A 22,550-nucleotide genomic window follows, 5' to 3' on the forward strand; every position below is an offset into this window, starting at 1 on the left:
AATTCCCTCTAACTCATATCAGCCTCCTTCCCCAATACTACCGTCTGTTTCCAAGAAAGGGTGCCTCTATAGTCTCCTCAGCATCCCACGGCCGGCCCACAATCCTGTTTGCTCTCCTACCCTCCCCATCTGGAGTGCTCTCTTCCCAGTCAAACCTAAGCAGTTCTTCAGGGTCTAGCCAAATTCCACCTGTCTGGGTACGTTTCTGATGAACTAGTGCCCACATTACCTACGTCTCACTTTCATGTGAGCCTCATCCCACCAAACTATAGCCTATGTTCCTCAAAGGCTAGGCCTCACATCTCCCAGAGTCCAGCTTCCTCTCTGTCTCCGCTTATTGTGCAGGGGTGTCAGTATGGAGTGTGTTTCATACACTCATTCAGCATTTATTGACTGCATACATGAGTCAGGCACTGTTCCAGGAGCTGGGGACATGGCAGTGTATGGGACAGGCCAAGGACCCTTCTCTCATCCAGCTGACATTTTAGTGGGTGCAGAGGGCTAATATACAACAAAGAAGGCAATAAACAAACACAGATAATGTCAATTAAGGGGGCCGGCCTGGTGGCTCAGGCGGTTGGAGCTCCCTGCTCCTAAAATTGAAGGCTGCCCATTGGATTCCACATGGGCCAGTGGGCTCTCAACCACTCAACCACAAGGTTGCCCTTGGACTCCTGGGACTCCCGCAAGCTCCTGGAGCAAGAGGGATGGTGGGCTCCGCCCCCTGAAACTAACAAAGGCTGGACCTGGAGCTGAGCTAAGCCCTCCACAACTAAGATTGAAAGGACAACTTGACTTGGAAAAAGTCCTGGAAATACACACTGTTCCCCAATACAGTCCTGTACCCCTTCCCCAATAAAATCTTAAAAAAAAAAAAAATGTCAATTAAGTGTACACGAGTAATAGAATAGACAGTGAAGGGAAGGAGGGGAATGGTTTCCTGTGGACAGAGGACTCAGGGAGAGGGATCCCTCAGGAGCTGAGATTAGAGCAGAGACCTGAATGTGAGAAGGCTTCAGCCATGTAACTTTCCAGGGCCCCCAGGAGACGCCACACCTGGTGGCTCTGCTCTTCTAACAGATGGAAGAAATTCAGTCTGGCTCTCAGTACCTCCTTCTGTCACTTGACAGGAATTGAAGGCAGAAGCCTGTGATCCCTGCAACTTCAGAGCCATGTGTGAGTGTGTGTGTGTTGTGTGGGAGTACTTGCATCCTTCTACTTCACATGCCAGCTGCAAACCTGGGGAAAATGAAATCACGCTTGACTTGGCATGAATAGAGCACCTACTACGTGCCAGCACCTACTACGTTAAGCATTTCACACCATTGCCACTTCATTTAATCTACACAACAATCCTGTGTAGTATTTATTATTAACTTTATTTTACAGAGGAAGAAACCAAGGCTAGGAATATGGAAGTAACCTGTTTAAGTTCATATGGTTCAGAAAGAAGTACAGTTCCGGAGAGATAAGTTCTGTCGTAGGGATCGGGTGGGGTTTACTGGACCATTCGGGGTGCACCTTGTTTTCGGAGTTTGCCCCAGACGCCAGGACAGCGGGTCCCCAGCCCCGCCCGGGTCTCCCGCCTCAGGGGCAAAGGGGCGCGCGGCGGGCTGGGGGCGGGGAAGGCGCGGGGACAAAGGCCGCGGCCACCGCGCTCCGGCCGGCGGGTGCGGCGGCGAACTTCCGCGGCGGTGCTGGGACTCCGCACGCCCGCGCTCCGAGAAGCCCGCACAGCGATGGAGCGCCCTTGGGTGCCGCCTGGGCCCGCGCAGGCCGAACCCGCAGGCCCGCCGCCCGCACCGCCCCCTCCCCCGCCTCCACCCCCTCTCCCCCGCCCCGCGGCGCCCGCGGCGGCTGCGAGCTCGGCGAACATGGCGGCGGCGGCGATCGGGCGGGACACTTTACCTGAGCACTGGTCCTACGGCGTGTGCCGGGACGGCCGCGTCTTCTTCATCAAGTGCGGCGCAGGAATGCGGGGCCGCTGGGGGTGGTGGTGCAGGGCCGGGCAGGGGTACGGGGCCCGGCGGGCGCCCCCCCGGGAGGCGGCGGCGCTAACAGGTGCACCTCTTTCTCCGCAGTGACCAACTCCGCTGCACGACCTGGCTGCATCCCCGCACCGGGGAGCCCGTCAACTCCGGCCACATGATTCGCTCAGGTGGGCCCCAGGCCGGTGGGGTGGAGCACCTGGGGGGCGCGCGCCTGGACCGCCCAAGTTTCACCCGACTTTTCTCGCGTTTCCGCAGACCTGCCCCGCGGCTGGGAGGAAGGCTTCACGGAGGAGGGCGCCAGCTACTTCATCAAGTGAGTGACCGAGGCGCCGCCGCACTCACACCTGTGCCACGGGGTCCCACCCGATTCCCGCCGCGCGCGCGTCCCCTCTTCCCGCGCGGGTCGCGGGGAAGAGTTGACGCGCACGGCGCCGCGGCCGCAGATGTGTGAGGTTTTATGTACCGAGTTGTGGGCTGCAGGCGGGCTGCAGACAGGAGGTGGGGTGGGGTCCGCATCCCGGTGGGGGAACCGGGGGGGGGGGGTCCGGGATCCGGCCCGCCGCGGGGGCTGGGGCTGCACATTGCGCCCGGGACCCGGCAGTTTGGCTGGCTTCGGGCGTCGGTGTGAGGGACGGGACACGCCTCCTTTTTGGGGTCTCCGGTTGCACCGGGCCGCGCGGGTGCCCAGGCCAGGACGGGCGGGGGTGGGGGGTGGCGGGAGGAGAGTAGATTAGCAGTTCCGTCCGCGGTCTGGGAACTGGAGGTGGGGAGGGTACGGAGGGGAGAAGGAGACGATGGGACTCTCGTTTGGGGAGGCCTTTCCTCTCGGCCGTGTTCTCTGGGATGGTAGTGCAGAGTCGGAAACACACCCCACTCGGTCCCTCCACCGCGCGGGCCTGACGGGGAGAGGAGGGGCTGGGGAGGGGAACCTATCAGCCAATAATATTCCTGGAACTCTTCGGCGGCTGTTTAACTGGTGCTGAGCGGGGACAATCACTCCTGCCTCCGCTTAGTTAAGTGATAGTTTTTCTGCAAAAGCCCGGGAGCCTTGTCCCACAAGCCAACTTATTCCCAGACCCGAGTCTGTAGAAATGAACTAGTCAGGTCACCCCAGACCTGGCTCTATAGAAGTGAAATGAAGGCGCCGGTCAGACTCTAACACTAGTATAGTCTTGACTTCCCCACTCCGGGCGTATACTTGTGTTAACAGCGTTCCTCCCTCTGCCTGCTCAGCTAGTGAGCTCCATGAGGTCAGAAACTGCTTTTCATCCTTTGCCCCAGTGCCTGGCACAGAGAAGGCACTCGGGAAATGTTTGTTCACTGAATAAACGAGCTAAAGGTCTGGACGGTGGTCTGACTATGACTAAGTGTAGGTTTGGGGGCTGAGTCAGAAATTCTTTCTTCACCGAGTTGAAAACACTGCCAGCTGGCAGTGGAACAGCACATTCGAAGCTCAGATGATCCTATGAAATCCCCAAGTCTCCCTCCCGCGTTTGGCTCTGGCAGGAGGGTTGAAATCCTAATGGATGAGATTTATAGGACTGTGGCTGTGGTCTTGCTGTCCTGCTGTGGTGTGTGTGTGTGTGTGAAGTTGGCGAGCTGGCTGGGACCATCGAAAGCTCTCCATCAGTGGGCCTCTCTGGCTGATAACTGCATCCATCAATGTTTACTAGATTTCTCTGTGTGCCATGCATTATTCTAGGTATTGGACCTACAGAAGTGAGTGAGGCAGACAAAGTCCTCGTGCTCATAGATGGTCCAATCTACTGGGGCAGGGGAGGGAGCAGAAAATGAGTAATAAACAAGACTAATATCAGACAGTGAGTGGTAACTACGGTGCAGAAAATTGAAATACGGTGATGTGATATCAAGTAACTGGGTGGCTTAGTTGGATTGGGAAGTCAGTGGGGGTGTTTCTGAGTAGGTGACATTTAAGGTAAAACGTGAATGACAAAACAGATCCATCCTTGTGTTGAGGAGGTAGCAAAGCTTTTCTGGAAGAGAGAACAGCCAGTGCAAAGGCTTTAAGGCAAGAAAGAGCTTCAAGTTCAAGGAGCAGAAAGGCCCGTGTGGCTGGAATGTGGTGAACAAGGGAGAAAGTGGCATGAGAAGTGGTCACAGATAGGCGAGAGCTAGATAATGTGAAGCTTTGTGAGCCAAGGTTAGGAGTTTTTAAAATTTGTTCTAAGTCCAGTGAGATGTCACTGGAGAGTTTTAAGCAGAGGAGCAACAATTTGACTTGCTTTTTTAGAAAGATCACTCTATCTGCTGTAGAGTGGGCTGTGGTGAGGACCTGTAGCTGGCAGGATGGCTGTGGCAGGCTGTTGTGGTCCAGGCAGGGAGGGGTCAGTGATGGCATGATTGGGGGTGGCAGCCCTGGAGATGGAGAGGAGTGGTCCGATTCGGGCTTGATTGGGATGCAGTCTGTGGGAGAAAGAGAAGAGACAAAGACTACTCCAGAAGCTTGAGCACATCATTGAAATGGGAAGGCTGGGCGAGGAGCACGTTTGGGGTGGGAGAGAGCGTGAGACATTGTTTTGCCATGTTACAGTTGAGATGTGAGTATATTAACCAGTCGGATGTGTGCATCTGAAGTTATGGGAGAGGACTGCAGAGATACAGTTGGTTATTGTTTAGGTGTTATTCAAGGCCACAGGATTAGATGAAATTACCTAGGAGGAGAGTGTAGACAGAAAAGAATAGGTGCCCTAAGCCTTGGGACAGAGCAGCATTTAGAAGTTGGGAAAGAGGCAGATCCAGCAAAGGAGACTGAGAAGGACTAAGAAACCCTGGGAGAATGAAGGGGTCCAGAAGCCTAAAGGACAAAACCTGGCTGGAGTAGGTGTAAGTAGGTGGACTAAGAGAAAATACAGAGTGAGGAAATGGAGACAGTAAGTTTGGGTGAATCTTTCAGGCAGTTTTAATATGGAGTCGAGAAATTAGTTGAGAACTGGAAAGGATGTGGGTTTGAGGGAGAGATATGGGAGATTACAGAGCATGGTTGGTTCTGATGGGAATGATCCAGTAGAGAGGGAGAAACAGGTGATGCAGGAACGAGCTGGGATCATTGCTGGCACCGTGTTTCTGAGAGGTGAGGGAAGAGACCCAGGGCACAGTCGCACTGGCGTCAGCTGGGAGCAGGGCACTTCATTGATGGGTGCAGGTGTCAGAGCTGATGCAAGGAGGCCGACAGCTGTGGTGAGGGGAGAGGTGAGTGTTCCTGTTGGATGGTTTCTGTCTTTTCCATGCAGTTCTAGGCAAAATCTTGAGGGTAAGGATCCTGGGCCATTGTTACAGTCTCCTGCCCTTCATCTCTTTTGCTGACTCTTCTATGGAAGTCCCTTGTGGTTACTCTTCAGCGGGCCCCAGTTTCCTACCCCCTGGACCTAGGCTGGGTCCTCCCAGGCCAAGGGGAAAGCAGTGTGTGACAGTGCCCCTGCCATCGAAGGCAAGCCATGTGGGGTGGCTGGGACTCTCTGGCAGCTGATTTTATTTTCTACCTCCTTCTGTGACAAGTTCTTGAGAGACTTAAGGGTTTGGGAGTCATTATTCTCCTTTTCCTCGCATAAAAAATGTTTTGCGTCAGTCTGCTTTCTCGGATTTTCCAGGAGCATTTCTGAATTTTGTGGCGTTTTTTTTTTTTTTTTTTTTTTTGTGTGTGTGTGTGTGTGTGTGGCGGGGGGTTCTCTAATATGGCTCAGTTAGAGGGACAAAGCATCGGCAAAGCTGATTTTATTTTCCCCAGTGGATCCTTGGATTGGTAAGTTGTGTGAGGTTTTCAGGATGTTTCAGTTGCTCCTGATGTTTAGCAGATGCTTGAATACTCTCTAGAGCCCATTTCTTGAAGCGGAAAACATTGAGCTAAGGCAGGTGGATTTTAGTTTTGGTTTCTGCAGTTTGGGTTCAATTGTGGATTAACTAGGGATAACATATATGAGGAATGTATTCCCGGTTCTCCCATTTCCAGATGAGGTGATGCTGATATCCCCATATTAGTTTCAGATGACATCCCCTTTAAGAAGACTTCCTGTACTCTACGAGTTCTCGACTTGTCTGGGAGTCTCTTAGCCAGGAAGCAAGATATACTAGTGCTCGTGATAACCGTGTCGGTAACAGCGGCAGCAATACTAGTGGTAGCAATTATGTAATAGCCTCATCTTTTCGAGTCCTTGAAAAATGCCAGGAACTGTTTCTTTTTTAATCTTGTAGATGATAGGTCTTCTATCATCTTTATTTTTTTAGTTAATTAGGTTTATTAGGGTAACATTGGTTAAGCCAGGAACTGTCTTACAATTATTATCTGATTTAATTCTCACAACAACTTGATGACATAGGAACTATTACTAGTCTCATTTTACCAACGTGGAAACTCATAATAATCCTGGGCATTCCGACAGCAAAGGCAGTTGCCTTTTTCTGGTGCCTTTTCTTCCTTGATCCTTATAACAGCCCCTAGAAGCAGAGAGCAAGGGTTAATCTTGTTCTACAGGTGACGCAGCTCGAGTCCATGAAGGTTCAGTGATTCGGCTGGAGCGTTAGAGCTGGAGCTAGAAGGTGGGTCTTCAGTCTCTGATATGGTAACTGTCGTAGCAGTGGGGGCTCCCACCCCAGTCCACAGGAGCCCCATGCCACGTGCCGCTGCTCCTACTCAGGCCGCCCAAGGCTCAGGGGGCCAACCCCTTCTTCGCTTTTGTTGGGGATCAAGGCGCCTTGGAAGGGCAGCTGCCCATGATCTCATGCTGATTGGTGGGGCCCATGTCTGATTAGTCAGAAACGAGGACGTTAATTATTACTTGGTAGAAACAGTTTGTCGGACAGTCTTTCAAACATGAGACCCACGAGGGAGAAGTTCTAGAAGAGGCCTTGGGAGCTAGAGTGTTACACTGGGCTGGTCTTCAGCGGTTTTGTGGAACCCCATGCATTGGGTTCTCCCTACAGCAGGTTTTGGATAGGCCCTGAGTCCATAAGGAGGATGAATGGCAGAGAGGAGGGGTCTTGGCTGCGCTGCCTGTGCCAGGGTTGCTCCCTGGCCCCCACCTCTGAGACTGGCACTCATCCCAGCACTGGGCACTGATTACACACTTGGTATTTATTGAAACAGCAGTGTTTAAAGGACCCAGTGAGTTCAGTAGGTATTTTAGGTCTTGAACTTTTTTTCACAAAACTTTTTTGTTGGGGAGGAGATCAGAGTGTGAGGCAGACCAGGCAAGGTGAAAGAAGCAAAGCAGCCGGGAACCGTGCGTGTCAAGGCTGGTGCCTGGAGCCCAGGCTTCTTGGATGTAGTCACTTGCTGTCAACAAAAAGCACCCAAAGCGGGAACCCAGCCTCTGGCTTCTTTACCTGATAGTCTCATGCTCTGCATCTGGGCAGTGGGACCTCTGTTGGCCATTGGAACAGGCCGTCCTCCCTCCCTGGTTGCCAGGACTCTTGGTCCTCTGTGATTTGGCTCCAGGGTCCTGGTGGGAAACAGCTGATTGCACAAGGTCTCTTCTAGCTGCGTGTGTCTCCGTGTTAGCTTTGCAGCCTTGTAGAGCCATCCTGTGTGGGTGCCCATCCCCAAATGAGGGCAGTGAGGCTCTTGGGAAGGGCATTTCCGAGAGTTGGAGGAAGGCTGACTCTCCCCTGCTCACCCCTTTGGACCTCAGCAGGTCCTAGGGGCAGGACCCGCTTCATCATTTGCAAGGCCCAGAGCAAAAGGAGAGTGCAGGATCGTTTGTTCAAAAAGCCAAAGAAAACAGTCATTAAAGGTATTTAAGATGAAAGCTTTTTTCTTTCTTCTGTAGTCTTTCCCTCTACTTGTCATGGTGCTTTTATTTATCATTTAATGTCATTCTGAGTGAAACAAACAAACAAACAAAAATATATATATACATATATATATATATATGTATATATATATTAGAATAAGTCTTATGGTTTATCTTTATATTGTGGAACAGAAAGTTTTAAATGCAGATATCAGGGCATTGACCTCATAGGCTGAATGAATCCTACCACCACGCTCCGCTCCTGAGACACCACACAGGGGAAGAATGCTGGTGCTCAGGCCCCCTGGACAGGAGTGAGGAGGAGGGAGGCCAGGTGGGGCTTGGGGCTCCAGGAGGCCGGGAGTGGGTGGTTAAGAACCTGTCCCAGGGAGGCAGGGAGAGGGGACCAGCGTGAGCCAAGGCTTCCAGCCACCAAAACGGTTACCCTTCTATAGATAATGCTACATATTTAGAGGGTGTTTTTCTATTCAGCAAACCCATTTTTCAGTCTGACATTGAAGGGGGCGAGGAGGAGTGGGGAGTGAAGGCTGAACCAGAGGTGATAGAATGTCCAGGTGGGGACCCCAGTTGGCCGAAGGCACCAAGTATAGATGGCCCTTCGGGCAAGCCTTTGAATACTGGATGACCCAGGAGGCCAGTGACCTTCTTGAGGTTAATTATGCTGTCAGCCAAGGGACGGTCTTCCAGGCCACCCCAGGAAGAAGTCTGTCCTGGCTGCTATGTTTTCCTCCCCAGACAAATGTTGACCTTCATGTTAGTGAAATCTGTCTTGTAAAGTACCAACCTGTTGGTTCATTTATTTGTCTCTTTCTCATTGTCATCATTCTGGAACAGTAATCCCAGAAACTGTATTTCGAAGCAGAGAGCAACAGTTCCACAAAGAATTCCTGGAAAACTAGCAACTTACATCTATTTAGAAGGGAATTTCCGAGATCTCTCGTTGCAAGTTAAGAAAAGGTTCTCCCAGCTTCACAAGTTTTGGCATAATCCCACACTTTACGTTTCATTTCCTGGTTGTTTTATCAAGGGTGAAAGCTGGCTCATGGATCAAAATGTTAGGTTCTGTGCAAAAGGAACAAGAGCGGCGTTGTGCAGAAAGCTGAAGGAGGGATTAAGAGCCATGATTTGTACTGCGGTCTCAAAACCATCCCAGGAAAGATGTAGGAAATCCTCTTTAAGAAACTGGTCGCAAGTTGCTTCTCAAGGCTCTTTTTATCAGAGAAAGGACAGGGGTTGGGTCGTGGGGAGAGGTGTTTTCCCCAATTTGCAGTGCTGTTTGTATGAAGAGGGCGGTGTAGGTTTCTTGTGCACTGATGTCTCTTTCCATTCTCTCAATGTTTCTGGGAGTAAATTTTGGGCTTCTAAATTGAAGACTTTGAAAAAAGGAGCTTACTTAAGAAAGCACTTCATGATGTGAACCGTTTGGTGATTGAATGAGGTGCCTGCTCCAGTTTCCTGCCTCTTCAGAAGAGAGCCTGGGTTTGAACTTTTTGTTCAGCCTGAAGACAGCAGCATCTCAGTAAACTGGCATGATGTCGTAAGTAAATACTGGCAGAGGGAAAAACACGGAGGAATATGGTTTTCTGTGCCTGCTGGTTTTAAATGGCTGTCAAAACATTTACGTTTCAATTTTCTGAAACGAGAAGTGTTTGGGGTTAATGTTTTGTTTACGAAGTTCTTCATGAACATGATCTGGTGGGAGGCTCACAATTATTGCATTTTTTAGTGTAGAAAGGTGGGCTCAGAGTGATAAAGTGACTTCCTAGAGCCTCGGGCTGTATTAGTTCAGCTTTTTCAGGGTTCAGAGGAGAGGGTGGGTATGTTGGCTCAGACCAGAACTTCTCAGACTTAGCCCTCATGACAGAAGAGGGTGAAAGCCAACTCACCTGGGAGACTGGATGGTAGAAAACGTCCTCCAAATGTTGGTTCTGTCCAAAAATCCATGTAGACTTTACTCTCGGTTTAACTTATTATAAAATCCCCTCCCATGCCTTCCATTGAGATCAGTACTTTGGCAGGAAGCACCATGTTTGTTGTATGGCTTCTGTTTTCCTAAACAGAAACATGTGTCCCCAGGGGCGCCAATTCCCCTGTTCAGTCTTAAGTGACAGGGAAGTGTGGGGAGACTGCTCATTGGCCTTCTAGCCTCTCTGAGCCCTGCTTCTCCAAATGGGGGCGTACAGGCCTTGAGGAAAACATCAGCAGCGGTCGTGAACCCGGTTTGTCTTTTGCCTGGACAGCGCTGTGGAAGCCCACTTCTCTCTCTTGCATCCAGCCTACTCACAGTCACCTGGAAGCTGGCCTGGCAGCAGGGTGGGTTTTTCTGGAAGCCCAAAGCACAGCCAGGCAACTTCATGGTGCAGAAAAATGCACAGGGGTTGTGTATGTGGTGGTAGCATGTGTGAGGAGGCCGTGATAAGGACTCTGGATTCCTGGATCCCACTACTCATACCTCCCTGACCTTGGTAGGTTACCTACTTCCTTTAAGCCTCACTTCCTACCCCAGTAAAATGGGGATAAATGTGAGAATTAAATGAATTAATTGATGGCAAGTTTTTAGCAAGTGCCTGGCTCACCCAATGTGAGCTCCTCTTCCGTACGTCCACACAGCTATGCGATGGGGGTGGAGACGTGGATTCTGAATCCTAATCCCATTCAGCTGCTACTGCAGGAGAAGTCTGGTGACCTTGACCTGGGGTTGTCTGGGTCGGGAGCATGCAAACTGTAGGACTACTCGGAAATTGGTTTGGACCCATAAAAACTGCATAACCATTAGAGTTATTAAAAGGATGTCCTTGAGGTATTTGCTCTTAAATGGCTGAGGAGAAAAACTCAGTGTGTGTGCGCGTATACAGGGGAATGGGCAACAGAGCAGATGGGGAAAAACGTTACCAACGGGTGAGTCTGGGTGAGGGGCATCTGGAGGTTCTTTGTGCTATTCTTACAATTTCTCTGTAAGTTTGAAATGATTTCCAAGTAAAAAGTTCATTGAAAAACAACACAATTTAACCTTGTCCATGAAGGGCATGCTGTCCCAAGGTCACGGGTACCTTGTCTGTGCTGCAAGGACCTGGGGACCAAGAGCCCTGGGTAATGACGTATGAAAACGGCTCCTGGTTTGCCTCTTTCCTGGGCGTTTAGACGGCTGCACAGATGCCCGCTCCTTAATCCGGGCAGCCACCTGGTTATCGGCTCTGTGACTGAAGGACAGACTTATCGTCTGGTGCTGCCCGGACCACAGATGTCAGCAGTGATAATCTTCACGCTGCTCTATACGAGTTGCAAACACATATATTCCTTTTAGAAGCTGATATTTTTATTCTTCTCATTTTGCCGATCAAGCAGTTGAGGCCTGGATGGAGTGGGAGGGGGGTTAAAAGATCTTCCCAAGGCCAGAGAGAGCACCAGTGGGGGATGGGACCTGAACCTGAGTCTTCTAGGCTCCAAATGTGTGTGCTGTTTCTGTGATGTGGTTCAAGGTGTCTTCTTGCTCCCATTGCTACCCCCTCTGTCCTGAATCCTCCTATAGGGTTTAGTCCCCAAACCTGGTCCTTTCAGTCTTTCCTGGTGACCTTGAGACAGAGACCCCCTGTACCTCCCTCAGGAAGTCTCCCACAGGGTAGACGAATGATGGGTGGATGGCCCCCAGGCGGGGCAGTGGGTTAGTCCCTGGTGCTCTAGGGGAGTGGATCCTTCAAACTCCCCCCAGATGTCAGCTGACCACAGCTTAGGGGCTGATGAGCTTCTTAAGCCTGCTTAGAGCCAGGCTGTCTCTTTCAGGTTCTGCCAAAAGAGCGCTTCCAACGTCACGGCCAGTGTTCTCAAGATTTTCAAGGGCTTTTCCTGCCAAGGCAGAGCCCTCAGCCTCTCGTGGTTTGACAGCTTGGAGTTGGCATGCAGTCTCTTCCAGGGGCTGCTGGCGAGTTTTTGTGCTTCCCTGGAACACTGCAGTGCAGGGAGGGTAGGCAGTGTGCTCCAGGAAGGAGGGGGCAGAGGGCCCAATTCAGCCACTTACCCGGTCCCTGGCTGCACCGCCTGCCTTGCCGCCTGCTGTGTTCTCTCCCCCTGGGTAAAATGGGAGAGGCGACCATCTCCTTCCTGGGAGGAGTGGAGCCAGAGCAATGTTTTAGGTTAGTACAGTAACCTGTGCAAGCATCATATCCTCTCTATTTGCAAACTCAGTTGTCTGTGCATGTCCACAGATGGCATCAGTGGACCACTTGAAGGAGTGGTGAACCCCTTATTGGGGGAGCAATTTAATCAGAGGCTTTCGGTCCAGGATTCATCCATTCAGTCACCAGATCTGATGAAGCATCTACTGTATGCCAGGCTCCACACTGGGTGCTGTGGAGAGAAATAGAGGTCACCATCTCTGCCCTCTGGCAGTGCCCAGTCCAGCAGAAGAGAGGGACCCTGGACAATTTCAGTATGGATGACTGGGGCTGGGGGCATGAGGATGGGACCCTAGGGAGCTTCAGAGGGTGAGTGTGAGAAGAGCCAGGCAGCTGTGGAGCAGAGGAGTGCGCAGCCCGAGGCAGGAGAGGCCAGTGGAGGGAATGCGAAGGAGCTGGGGGCGAGGGTGTGTGTGCCTGCCCGAGCCTGGAAGAGGGTGGTGCAGCCGTGAGGAGTAGGGACTGGTCTTGGATAGCATCCTTCACTAGGAGCTGGGCTTCAGGAGAGGGGAGTAATCGGGAATGTTGTCCTAGGGGTTCCCCCAATTCCTGTGTCTGAGGGCTGGTGCCTTATGGGGCTTACAAAACGTGAATTCTGGAGTCCAAGTGTCCAGATTGAAATCTTGGCTCTGCTGCTAGCTTGGGCAGGTCACTGAAACCTCTCTGTGTCTTAAGATGTTTCTTTATCTGTAGAATGGGGACAGTGACTTAGAACTGTGCCTGCCAAATCATGCGTGCTGTATAAAAATGAACTATTATCATCACTGCTCCTAGAAGGAAGCCCCTTCCTATGGTGAAATGTGGCACAGGCAGCAGAGGAGCTGTCGTGTGTTTTCTTTGGGCAAATCTGAAGTCAGGCTAGCTGGACGGAGAACTGTGCTTTCCTTTTCAGACTTGACTTTAAAGGAAGCTGGGCACTAAATGGTCGGTGCTAAATATAAAAGAAATGATTCCTCATCTTTGAAACCCTGTGGGGCTCTGTGCAATGAGAGAGAAAATGCACAGGTTTCTCATACTTATGATGGGTGCATTTTCCAAATGGGCAGTTTTGATTTACTTCCCACTTCTCACCCCCTCCCTCCGTGAGAGGGTTCCCAGGTGTTAGTTTGCACTGCCTGGCAGGGCATCTGGCTGCTTTTATAGAGGCAAAAACCCTGGTTTCTGTATTAGAGCAGTTGGTGAGGGAGCAGTGAGGGGAGACCTGAAGGAGAAGCAGTGTTCTAGAATGCTCAGTCAGAACTTGTAGGGGGTGATTCTATGGGCACTGAAATTGAAAACGTCTTGGGGCTTCAGCTTCCCTAACTGTACAATAATGACAATGCTACTTCCCTCCCTAGTGTTATTTGAGAATTAAATGTAATGGCCTATCTAAAGCTCTTAGCATGCTACTTGGCACATAGTAGGTGCTCAGGCATTGTGAGCCTTCTCATTTACCGGAGGCCATGTGTCAGAATTGATTGGATGGAGCTGTGTGAACGCCTTGAGACAGTGTCAGTAAGGTACAGCGGCCTCTAACGCGCTTCCCGTTACCCAGGGTGGATCCTGGAGAGCCAGGCGTACTGGTGGCATCTGGTTTCCTCCACAGAGGCTGGGAACGCTCTGCCTACTCCTCTGCCCAGATGATGCTGTCAGTCCCACAGGTGGGTAGTGGGGCTGGTCTTGTAGGTGACCACTGAATGGGGTCTGTGCCTGCTGGGGGCTGGGCTGGCACCTCCACATCTCAGGACCCCATGATCACTCAGAGGGCCTCCTGAGGGCAGAGGAGGACCTGGGGTGAGGGATGGGTTGTTCTGAGTGATTGCCATTGATAGCCAGAGCAGGCAAGCAGACTGCCATTAACTGAGCAACGGGAATTCTTCCTGTGTCGGAGAATAAATATGTCTGGGCAGACAGTGGTGTGATGAGTAAGTCACAGAGGTGCCTGGCATTTGCAGTCCTCCCGGAGCTGGTCCTGGGGGAGGTGGGGCAGGGGCAGCACTGTGACTCGGTGCCATGAGCAGCTTGCCAGCTCCTGGGGGACTGTGTCAGGCGCAGAGTCGGTGCTCAACCAAATTGGTGTAGGTTAGTTGATTTGACATTTGGCGTGACCCTCTTGACACTGGCAGACATGTAAGAGGAGAGAATTGATTGGAATTGGGAGTAAATTGGGGTTTGTAAGCTGAAGGGGTGAGGAGGGACACAGAGTGAGTGGTCAGAGTTCCAGGGAGGGAAAATGGTTCCCTACCCTGCCCTTGAAAGTGTTTGGAAAGATTTTTTTTTTTTCCTCAACACATTCCGACCTGGGGATTTAAAGAAATAAATAGATGAATGCTGTGGAGCTAAGTATCTATAATCACCCATTAATGCATTTCTAAATGGAATTGGTGGCACCTGAAATTACATCCATTTACTGAGGCTTTGAATAATTATGTTTTTTTAGCCCTGACGTGTGGGTGGGAGCTGGAGAGAGCTCAGTCGGCCTCTGCTTCGGTTTTTCCCAGCCCTCCTCACCTGAAAATGCATAGATGGGTTTGTGTGTTTGGCACCAGATGGTTTCTAAAACCCAAAGGGGATATTAATTCTTTGGAGGGGAGGAAAGTAATTGGCTTCCTATTCTGTAGACAGATAGATATTTAAATTAGAATCCAAAGCACACTCTTTTTATTTCCCACACTCCGTGTGTCCAAGAAGCCCAGTGATTTAAGGCGTAATGACCGTGCTGTGCGATGAGCTGCTGGGTCTTTCGACAGCGAGGAGCTGGTTGGTGCCAACTGACTTCTTGAGTCAGTGGAGAGGTTTGAGAATTCATTTTTTTGTTGTTCTTTAAGGTCTGTGTTGGATTTTGCTTGGTTTGGGGGTGCAGTAAGCTGAGCGTTGGGACAGAGGAACTGTCATACGGAAAAGCCAGTTGCTTTTGTAGAGTCCACATTTATTTGTTTATTTTACAGTATTTGTGTAGTGTTCGCCATGGGCACCACTATGAGGGTTTAATAGAAAGGGGCTCATTGAACGCTTGTAGCAACGCTATGAGCTACGGCCTGTCGGGATCCTCATTTTACAGATGAGAAAGATGAGCTTATGGAACGCGCTGCACCGGTGTTAGGTGGCAGGGGTCCACCCCAGCGGTCCTTAATTGGGGTCCTCACAGTCCCTTTGTGTCCTGCTTGACCTGTGCCCGCCCTGCTCTGTGGTGGGCTGTGCTGTGGAGGCTGGCTCTGCTTTATTTCAGGGAAACACTCAAGTTTTACACGTGTCACTTAAGGGGGAGTGGCCATGGAGAAGGAGGTGAGGGCATGGCCTGGACCGTTGGCCTAGACTCCCTGGGAGCAAACCCTGGGAGGCCTTCTGTCGAGTCAGCTGCTGGACAGAGCCCTGGCTGGTCTGCTAGGAATCGACAGGACCCTGCCCCCAGCACACACACATTCAATGATGGAGAAGCCCCCTGGACTTCACCCTGGGCCCTGAGGGAGGTGGCTGTGCTGTGCCTGGGGCGGCTTTCTCAGACTCCATCACGAGGATCACACCCTGAGCTCAGGCTGAGGCAGTCCCACCCAAAGTGGAAAGACTATTTTGAAAATAAACTCCTCTTCCTAGTGACAAGTTTTGGCCTTTTGAGGAGAGTTAGCATGAAATCCTCACCCCAGTGCTTTCCTGCAGCCCCTGGATTATTGCACATGTCTTTGTCCCTGGCCATTCCTGGTGGAGAAGAGGGAGGCAGGAGAAGGTGGCTGGTCCCTTCGGTCCCCATAGGTGCCGCAGGGGTATCGTGAGGAGAGTGGTGATGGGAGCAGTGGCCACCTGGGGAGGGAGCAGAACTGTCCTTAGCTCAGAAGCAGAGCGCCAGGGCAGTAGGTCCTGACAAGCCCACCACCCACCGTGCTCCTGTGATGTGAGAAAAGGCCCTGGTAGTTGGGGCCAGACCTACAGGCAGAGAGCCAAGAGGTTGAACTTTTAAGTTATGTTAAGCATTCAGTGGCCCAGGGGACTTTGTCCTTGCTGAGGACCTTAAGGTCTTCTCCTTTTTTTTTTTGTTTAAATTTTTATTAGGTTTATTTGAGCCAAAACTGATGACATATGCCAGGGAGCAAAATGTCAAATGCCGCAGAGAATAAGTTTTACAGTTTCTTTTATGCATTTGAAATTAAGGAGGGAACGAAAAGGAAGTTTACAGTGAAGGTGGGAGAAAGCAAGACCAGGACTGGATTACAGGACAGTTAAGATTATGTGCTCTCACTCTTCAGGTATTAGAAGAAGGGGTCTGAAAGGGGGCATTGCAAAGGTGTGTTAAGCTAGATGCACAAGAACAGTGGACAGGGCTTGCTTAAGGCAAAGATAAGCCTTTTAGTAAAGAAGTTATTTGCCTGGGGTGTGACTACCCACCATGACCTGCCCAGTTAGGAATTTATGATCAGATCACCCTGTGAGGTCACTTTCCATAAAATCCCCCCCTTTTTTTTTTATCTACAGTTCCCCCGTTTAGTCATAAATCAATCCGAAGAATGCATTTATGACCAACCTTTTGGTGAAGGGCCTTACATTCTTAACTTCCTTCCTGTAGGCTGATAACATTTCCCTGGCTCTGCCATCCCTGCCCATTTGAAACCTTCCTGGAAAGCCCCGCCTGCCTCCTGTGTGTTTTCAGGTGGGACAGGTGGAGGGACGTATCTTGAGGTCGCCCTTGAGGCTACGGTCTCTGTGTTGAGCACTTGTGACTAGACTCAGCCTCGCTGGTGGTTCAGCTGTTCACACTCCAGACTGTAATAGGGCAGCTATAAGATCGGGAGTGAGTGCACAGGCTTGCCAGCTTCACTCTGTGGCTGTGGAAGCCCGCTGAGTAATTCAACCTCCAAATAAAATGGGGCAAATGCTGGTATCTGCCGCATGGATCTTTTGCAATGATTAAATGAGAATGATACATGTAAAGTGCTCAGTTCCCAGAACATAGTACACGTCAATAAATTTTAGCAAGTATTTCCATTAACACCGGCTATTTTGTCTTTTCTCTGTAATTGCTCCCCTGGTTCAAGTACATACGTATATTTGGCGAATCCCTTGTCTTATATCCTGCAGGGACGCTATCTTAAGGCCTACACAGAGGGTACCTGTCTGTCTCAGATTCTTTTATGGGCATTTTCTAATAGAGGGCGTCTGAACATTGGGATGGGTTTCACCAAAGCGTTAAATATACCAATTCTACTTGCTGTTTTTAACCACAGCTGTACCCTAATTATGACCTTGGCTGTTATAGCTTACCAGTTTAGACAGTGTGGATATACCGTGTTTCCCCGAAAATAAAACCTAGCCAGACAATCAGCTCTAATGCGTCTTTTAGAGCAAAAATTAGTAGAAGACCCGATATTATATTATATTAATATTAATATTATATTATATTTATATTATATCCAGTATTATATTATATTATATTATACCCAGTCTTATATTATAGTAAAATAAGACCAGGTCTTATATTAATTTTTGCTCCAAAAGATGCATTAGAGCTGATTGTCCGGCTAGGTCTTATTTTCGGGGAAACACAGTAGTGGCAGCCAAGGTCGTGTCTGACCCAAGCCCTGGCTTGCTTCCCCTGGGCAAGGGGAAAAATAGCTCCAGTGAGAATGGAAAAGTGGAGAGGGGAAGTGGATTCAGTTTAGCGTTTCTGTATCCATTTTTGCTGTATTCCTGTTACCATCGTGGTTATCCTCTGGGGGATAGCAGAAAGCCCAGGGAGCTGGCGAAGCAAGATGTCCACACAGCTTCAGGTGATAGGATGGTCAGGTGGAGTGTGATTAGGTGTCAGGATAAGTAGTGCAGGTGCAGCATGGAGAGGACTGTCCAGGAGAAGAGAGTTCAGGTGCTGGAGGAGTCAGGGAAGACCTGGAGTGTCTTGTGAGCTGGGACAAGAGGAAGAGTGGGTGCGTCAGGCAGGGGACCAGCATTCAGCACTCGGGGGTCCCTTCATTTAGCAACTTTTACTGGGCACCTGGTGTGTGCCAAGCACTGCCAGGGCACTGTGGATACCAATATGAGTAAAGCAGAGTAGCGAAAACAGCACTGAGAGGCAGAACGGCCCAGTGTTTGGGATCATGTCTGGGACAGGATTGTCACAGCCCTGCCACTTACTAGCTTGTGGATCCCCAGCATGTTATGTAATCTGGAGCCTCAGTCTCCTCATCTGTAAAATGGGAATAATAATTATGGTGGGGACTAAATGAATTAAAGTACTCAGAACAGTCTTGAATACAGAAAGAACTCTTGTGTGTTGGCTATCATTGTCACTAGAATATTTGTTTTGTCTGTTGCGTTCACTGCTGTATTGCTGCTTCCCCAAAGTGTCTGGTACATAGTAGGCATTCAGTTAATGAATCGAAGTGCCATTGGTGACCTCAAGGAGCCTGTACTCTGGTGACGACACAGACATGTCAACAACTAGGGGATACTATGCAAATGATTTGATTAGGGAAGCATGGGTACTGCAGAGGTACAGAGGAGGAGTGGCCAGGGAAGGGTTTGGGGTACGGAGGGAGCTTGCGCTAGACCTTGAAAATCAAGCAGGGATTTGATGGGTGACAAAAGGGAGTTTGGATGTCCAAGGGAGAGGAAGCGGCATGGACAGAGCTGTGTGAGCGTGACGTGTTCAAGGACACTGAGAGAGGAAGAAGACGGCAGGAAGGGCTGTTCAGAGAAGTTGGGGCTTTGTCCTGAGGGTGATACAGATCCAGGGCTTAAACGGGCTGTGGCCGGGGCCCCACCATGGTTGTGGGGAGGAAAGTGGGGTATGCGAGGGCTGCTGCTCATTCTCCTAGACTCCAGCTCAGGCTGCGTGTCCGCAGGGGTGCGGCTGGAGGAAGTCGTTTGGAGCCTGTGAGGGATCCCACCCAGCAGGTGAGGGGTTTGGCCTCCAAAGGAGAAGAAGCAGGGTAACTGACACCACTACCTGGCAGGACTTCTGCCTTAAAATAGAAGAGACAGAGATAAAGAGTGGGTAGTGTAAGTGTCACAGGGGTGACCTACTTAAAACCTGACCCCCTGGAAGTGCAAGAGCCACCCTCACTCTCACTCGAACACCAGGGCCTTCTGAGGGGCCACTGCTGAGGGTAGTGTCTTTCTCCGTGCCTCTCCGTCCTTAGCTCTGGGTGGTGGGCAGATATCCTGTCCTAGAGGGCCTTGGCCCCCCCACTGACAGGAAGTCTGGTCCCCAGCCTGTGTGTTCAGTGCTTCTACCTTCTAGGGGAAAGGTAGACTGGCTGAGAGGGAAAGGAAAGGGAAGACGCTGGATGCAAGTTCATGGAACCTATGTATTTAGCAACTCCGACTGAAGAAGACTTTGAGGAAAGAGTCTATGTTTAGGCTTTTGTTCTCTTTAATGTATCAAATTCCTCATAAACTTAGTTATCTGACAGATAGTAACACTCTTGCACACCCTTGTTTCTCCCACCTTCCAACTTCCTTAAATACCACTCAGAGATAGTAGGAAAGAGGAAAAATGGAGAAGACGTTGACTTTTCTCTTAGGCCTACCGCCTTATTTTCCTTTGGTCTGTCCTGATTTTGCTCTGAGGCCTTCAGGACTTATTTCTATGGCTAATCATTTATATGCAGAATCTGCCAAAGGTCCTTGCACAGAGCTTTTAAACTTTAACTGAGGTTGTGGGTCTGACAGAAACTCTGAAAATGACGTTTGCAGCCATGTGAAGTGGAACCATCTAACCCCATTGCACCTGGTGGTATTTTTTTCTGGTCTGCCACCCAGTGTCAGCAGGGGGCCCCAGGCTTGTTTCCCTCACCATGTTATCATCACTTATCCAGTGCTTCCTGGGTGCTCACTGACTTTTCACACCAGCCCTGTAAGGTTGGTGCCACCAGCAGGGAGACCTAGCAGAACTGAGACAGCAGAAGTCTCCACGGAGGACCCATGGGTGCTGGTGGTTTCTGGTGGACTGGAGCCTGAGGCCACCTTTAAAACTGCCAGGGGCTCTTGCTGAGCCCGCAGAAGTGAGCCACTGATGCTGACCCTGAAGGAGGGAGGAGTGTGAGGCAGGGGTCTTCCTGACGCCTGTTTCCTCCCATGGTGGGCAGAGTTGGCAGGGCCGAGGTGATGGCATGGCAAAGAACTCAATCGGCTCCGATCAAATATCCCTTAGAAGCCTGGAGGGCCGTCATAGCCACTGAGTTACCTTTCTGTGACCTGCACTTTTCACATGTTATTTGCTTTCGTCCTCCCCGTAACCCTAAAAGGTATAATTTCCCCCAGTTTATAGACGAAGACACTAAGGCCCAGGGAGGCTGAAAGTCCAAGGTCACACAACTAGGAATGGTTGGTGTACTCTGCTTCTAAGCCTGGGCCCAGCTTTGCATCGCATGGTACATTTATTCACTCGTCTACATTGTGAGACGATCACCACAATCAAGCTAGTTCACGTGTCCGTCACCTCGCATGATTACCTTCTTTTGTTGGTCAGGAGAGAAAATAATTATTGAATGAATTTATTAACTATGAATTCATTGGCTCGGTGAACTCGATGATATTCTCTCCTTGGGACTCTGCCTGAGAAGCCAGTCAGCTCGGAGGCAGGGAGGCATAGACCGAGCGTCCCAGAGGCAGAGCTACTGGCCTTGGACACTCAGCCTCTCCAGTCTGGGGACCACACAGCATCCTTATTTATCTCTGTGCTGGCTACCAGTCACCCCTTCTAGGGAATTATCTGAAAATAGACATTTTCTATCAAACCTGTCTACAGTGACCACAGCAAATTACAATGGGTTGGCTTACCAGCTAACCACTGGGAGTATGTAAATGCCCATTGAGTTCTCAAAGTCGTACAAATTCTTGTGGCCAGAGGAGATGCCAGCCAGTCATGCAGGGTTCTCCCTGCAGAGTTGGAGCTGAGCCATGCCCAGGACAACAATGATTCAAGGCCTTGGGATGTAATAGACCAGAAGGAAAGAAACCAAGGTTGAGTGAACATCTGTTGTGTGTAGTACATGGCCGCAGTGTTTATACAGTTATCTCACACTTAACCATGTTACAACCTTGACGTTGCTAATTGTGTGCCCATTTGATGAGAAAGTAAGGCTCAGAAGTGATGGAACCAAGGCGCTCACTGACTCCAGAGCCTTAGGGGTAAATGGTAAAGGCTTTAGAGGGGAACTCACAAGCAGGCTATGAAGGACGGTTAGTATTTGAGTCCCAGGGACAGTGTGGCATTGAGCAGGGGCACAGATGGTGAGACCAGGGTACTCTGGCTTGGATGGTTTTGAGATGGCCTGTTGAATATAAACAGGTGTATCTTTCTTTTTCTTCGTATTAATTACCTGGGAACAGGGAGAAGATGTTTTTTAATGAAACCCCAGACTAGGGTTTCCGGGTGGGAATCCCCGCCCGTTCTCAGGAATTTTTTTGCTTTCCCATTCCCGAATCCCAAGATACAAACTGTTTTTCGTTCTCCACGATGAATCCACAAAGTGATGGCTGATACTACCAACCATCTGGGTTCGAGGAGCCAATTTTCCCAATTTCCCAACCAACTTTTCTTGGGATTCGGGAACGGGAAAGGGAAAACAATTCCCGAGAATGGGTGGGAATTCCCGCCTGAAAACCCTACCCCTGAGGGCTGGGGCTGGAGAAATCCTAGCATCTACACTTCCCCACGTAGGACCTGTGCCATCTCAGGGTCACTAGGGCCCGTTCCAGACAATGCTCATCAGCCTGGCTCCGGGAGCAGCTTAGAGCAGACCTCTCGGCACTCTGAGAGTTTTGTGGTGGGGGAGGCCACATGTTGCTATGTGAAACGGGCTTTATAACTGGGGGAATAGTGCTGGCTGATTCAGTCCCGTAAGCTGGTAGGAAACAAATGCCTCTTGCTACCCAGCTTGTGCTGGTGGGATTGGTGCTGCTGAGACAGGGCAAAAGAGGTGCCTATGTTCTTAATATTAGTTAACTTGTTCATATAATCATTTGTTCATCAGGATTTACCAGCTCCTACTGTGTAGCAGGTGGCACCATGCCAGATTCTGGGGCTACAAAGACAAAAATGTCTTCAAGGAATTCACAGTCCAGTGCAGGGAGAAAGCTAAATCAAAGACAGTGTTCAGTAGGTAAGGGCTGGGGGACAAGAACACAGGGTGGGACTGTCGCGTGGTGCCTCAGGCCATAAAGCTTTGGGTTGACAGACTTGAGTTTGACTCTTATCCCACCCAACCCAATCGTTTACCAGCTTTGACATTGGGTAATTTCTAGGTCTGGGCTAGGTGCTTACAAACTTTATCTCATTCATTCCTCAAATCAGCCTAGTGAGGGAAAAATTTCCCCCATATTTTAGCTGAGGAAATTGAAACTTGGACAGGGTGAGTAATTTGTCTGGGTTACTCAGTAAAGAAGTGGCAGGACTTGGATTCCAACCCAGGTGTGACTCCAAAGTTCCTGCACTTTCTCCTCTACCCAGCTGAGGAAAATGCGTTTTGTTCATGGCCCTGCCTGGGTGGTGCCCTCTGGCGATGCAGTTCTGGGAAAAAGCGGTTTATTGACCATGGACTTCATAGGAGTCAACAGGATGATGTGACGCCCAGAACGCTGATTTTGTTTTAGGCTAGGCTGCATTAATGGAAGTATAGTGTTCATAACATGGGAGGTGATGGTGCTGC

General features: G+C 50.2%; 1 protein-coding gene across 8 annotated transcripts in view; it reads left to right on the forward strand.

Moving 5' to 3' along the window:
* The first annotated feature begins 1,491 nt into the window (after positions 1 to 1,491).
* Positions 1,492 to 22,550, forward strand: part of PLEKHA7 (pleckstrin homology domain containing A7) — a 203,022-nt gene continuing 181,963 nt past the window's right edge. For 2 of the 8 annotated variants that reach the window (XM_033120329.1, XM_033120330.1), the window contains exons 1-3: positions 1,494 to 1,960; positions 2,082 to 2,158; positions 2,247 to 2,304. In XM_033120329.1, the coding sequence (XP_032976220.1) occupies positions 1,740 to 1,960; positions 2,082 to 2,158; positions 2,247 to 2,304 (356 nt within the window). In that variant the 5' untranslated portion in view covers positions 1,494 to 1,739. Of the gene's footprint in view, positions 1,961 to 2,081; positions 2,159 to 2,246; positions 2,305 to 22,550 lie in introns of all 8 variants that reach the window. The other 6 variants (XM_033120333.1, XM_033120331.1, XM_033120335.1 and 3 more) reach the window with 5 other exon arrangements.

The sequence above is a fragment of the Rhinolophus ferrumequinum genome, chromosome 11 (genome assembly GCF_004115265.2).
Source record: "Rhinolophus ferrumequinum isolate MPI-CBG mRhiFer1 chromosome 11, mRhiFer1_v1.p, whole genome shotgun sequence".
Classification (NCBI taxonomy): domain Eukaryota; kingdom Metazoa; phylum Chordata; class Mammalia; order Chiroptera; family Rhinolophidae; genus Rhinolophus; species Rhinolophus ferrumequinum.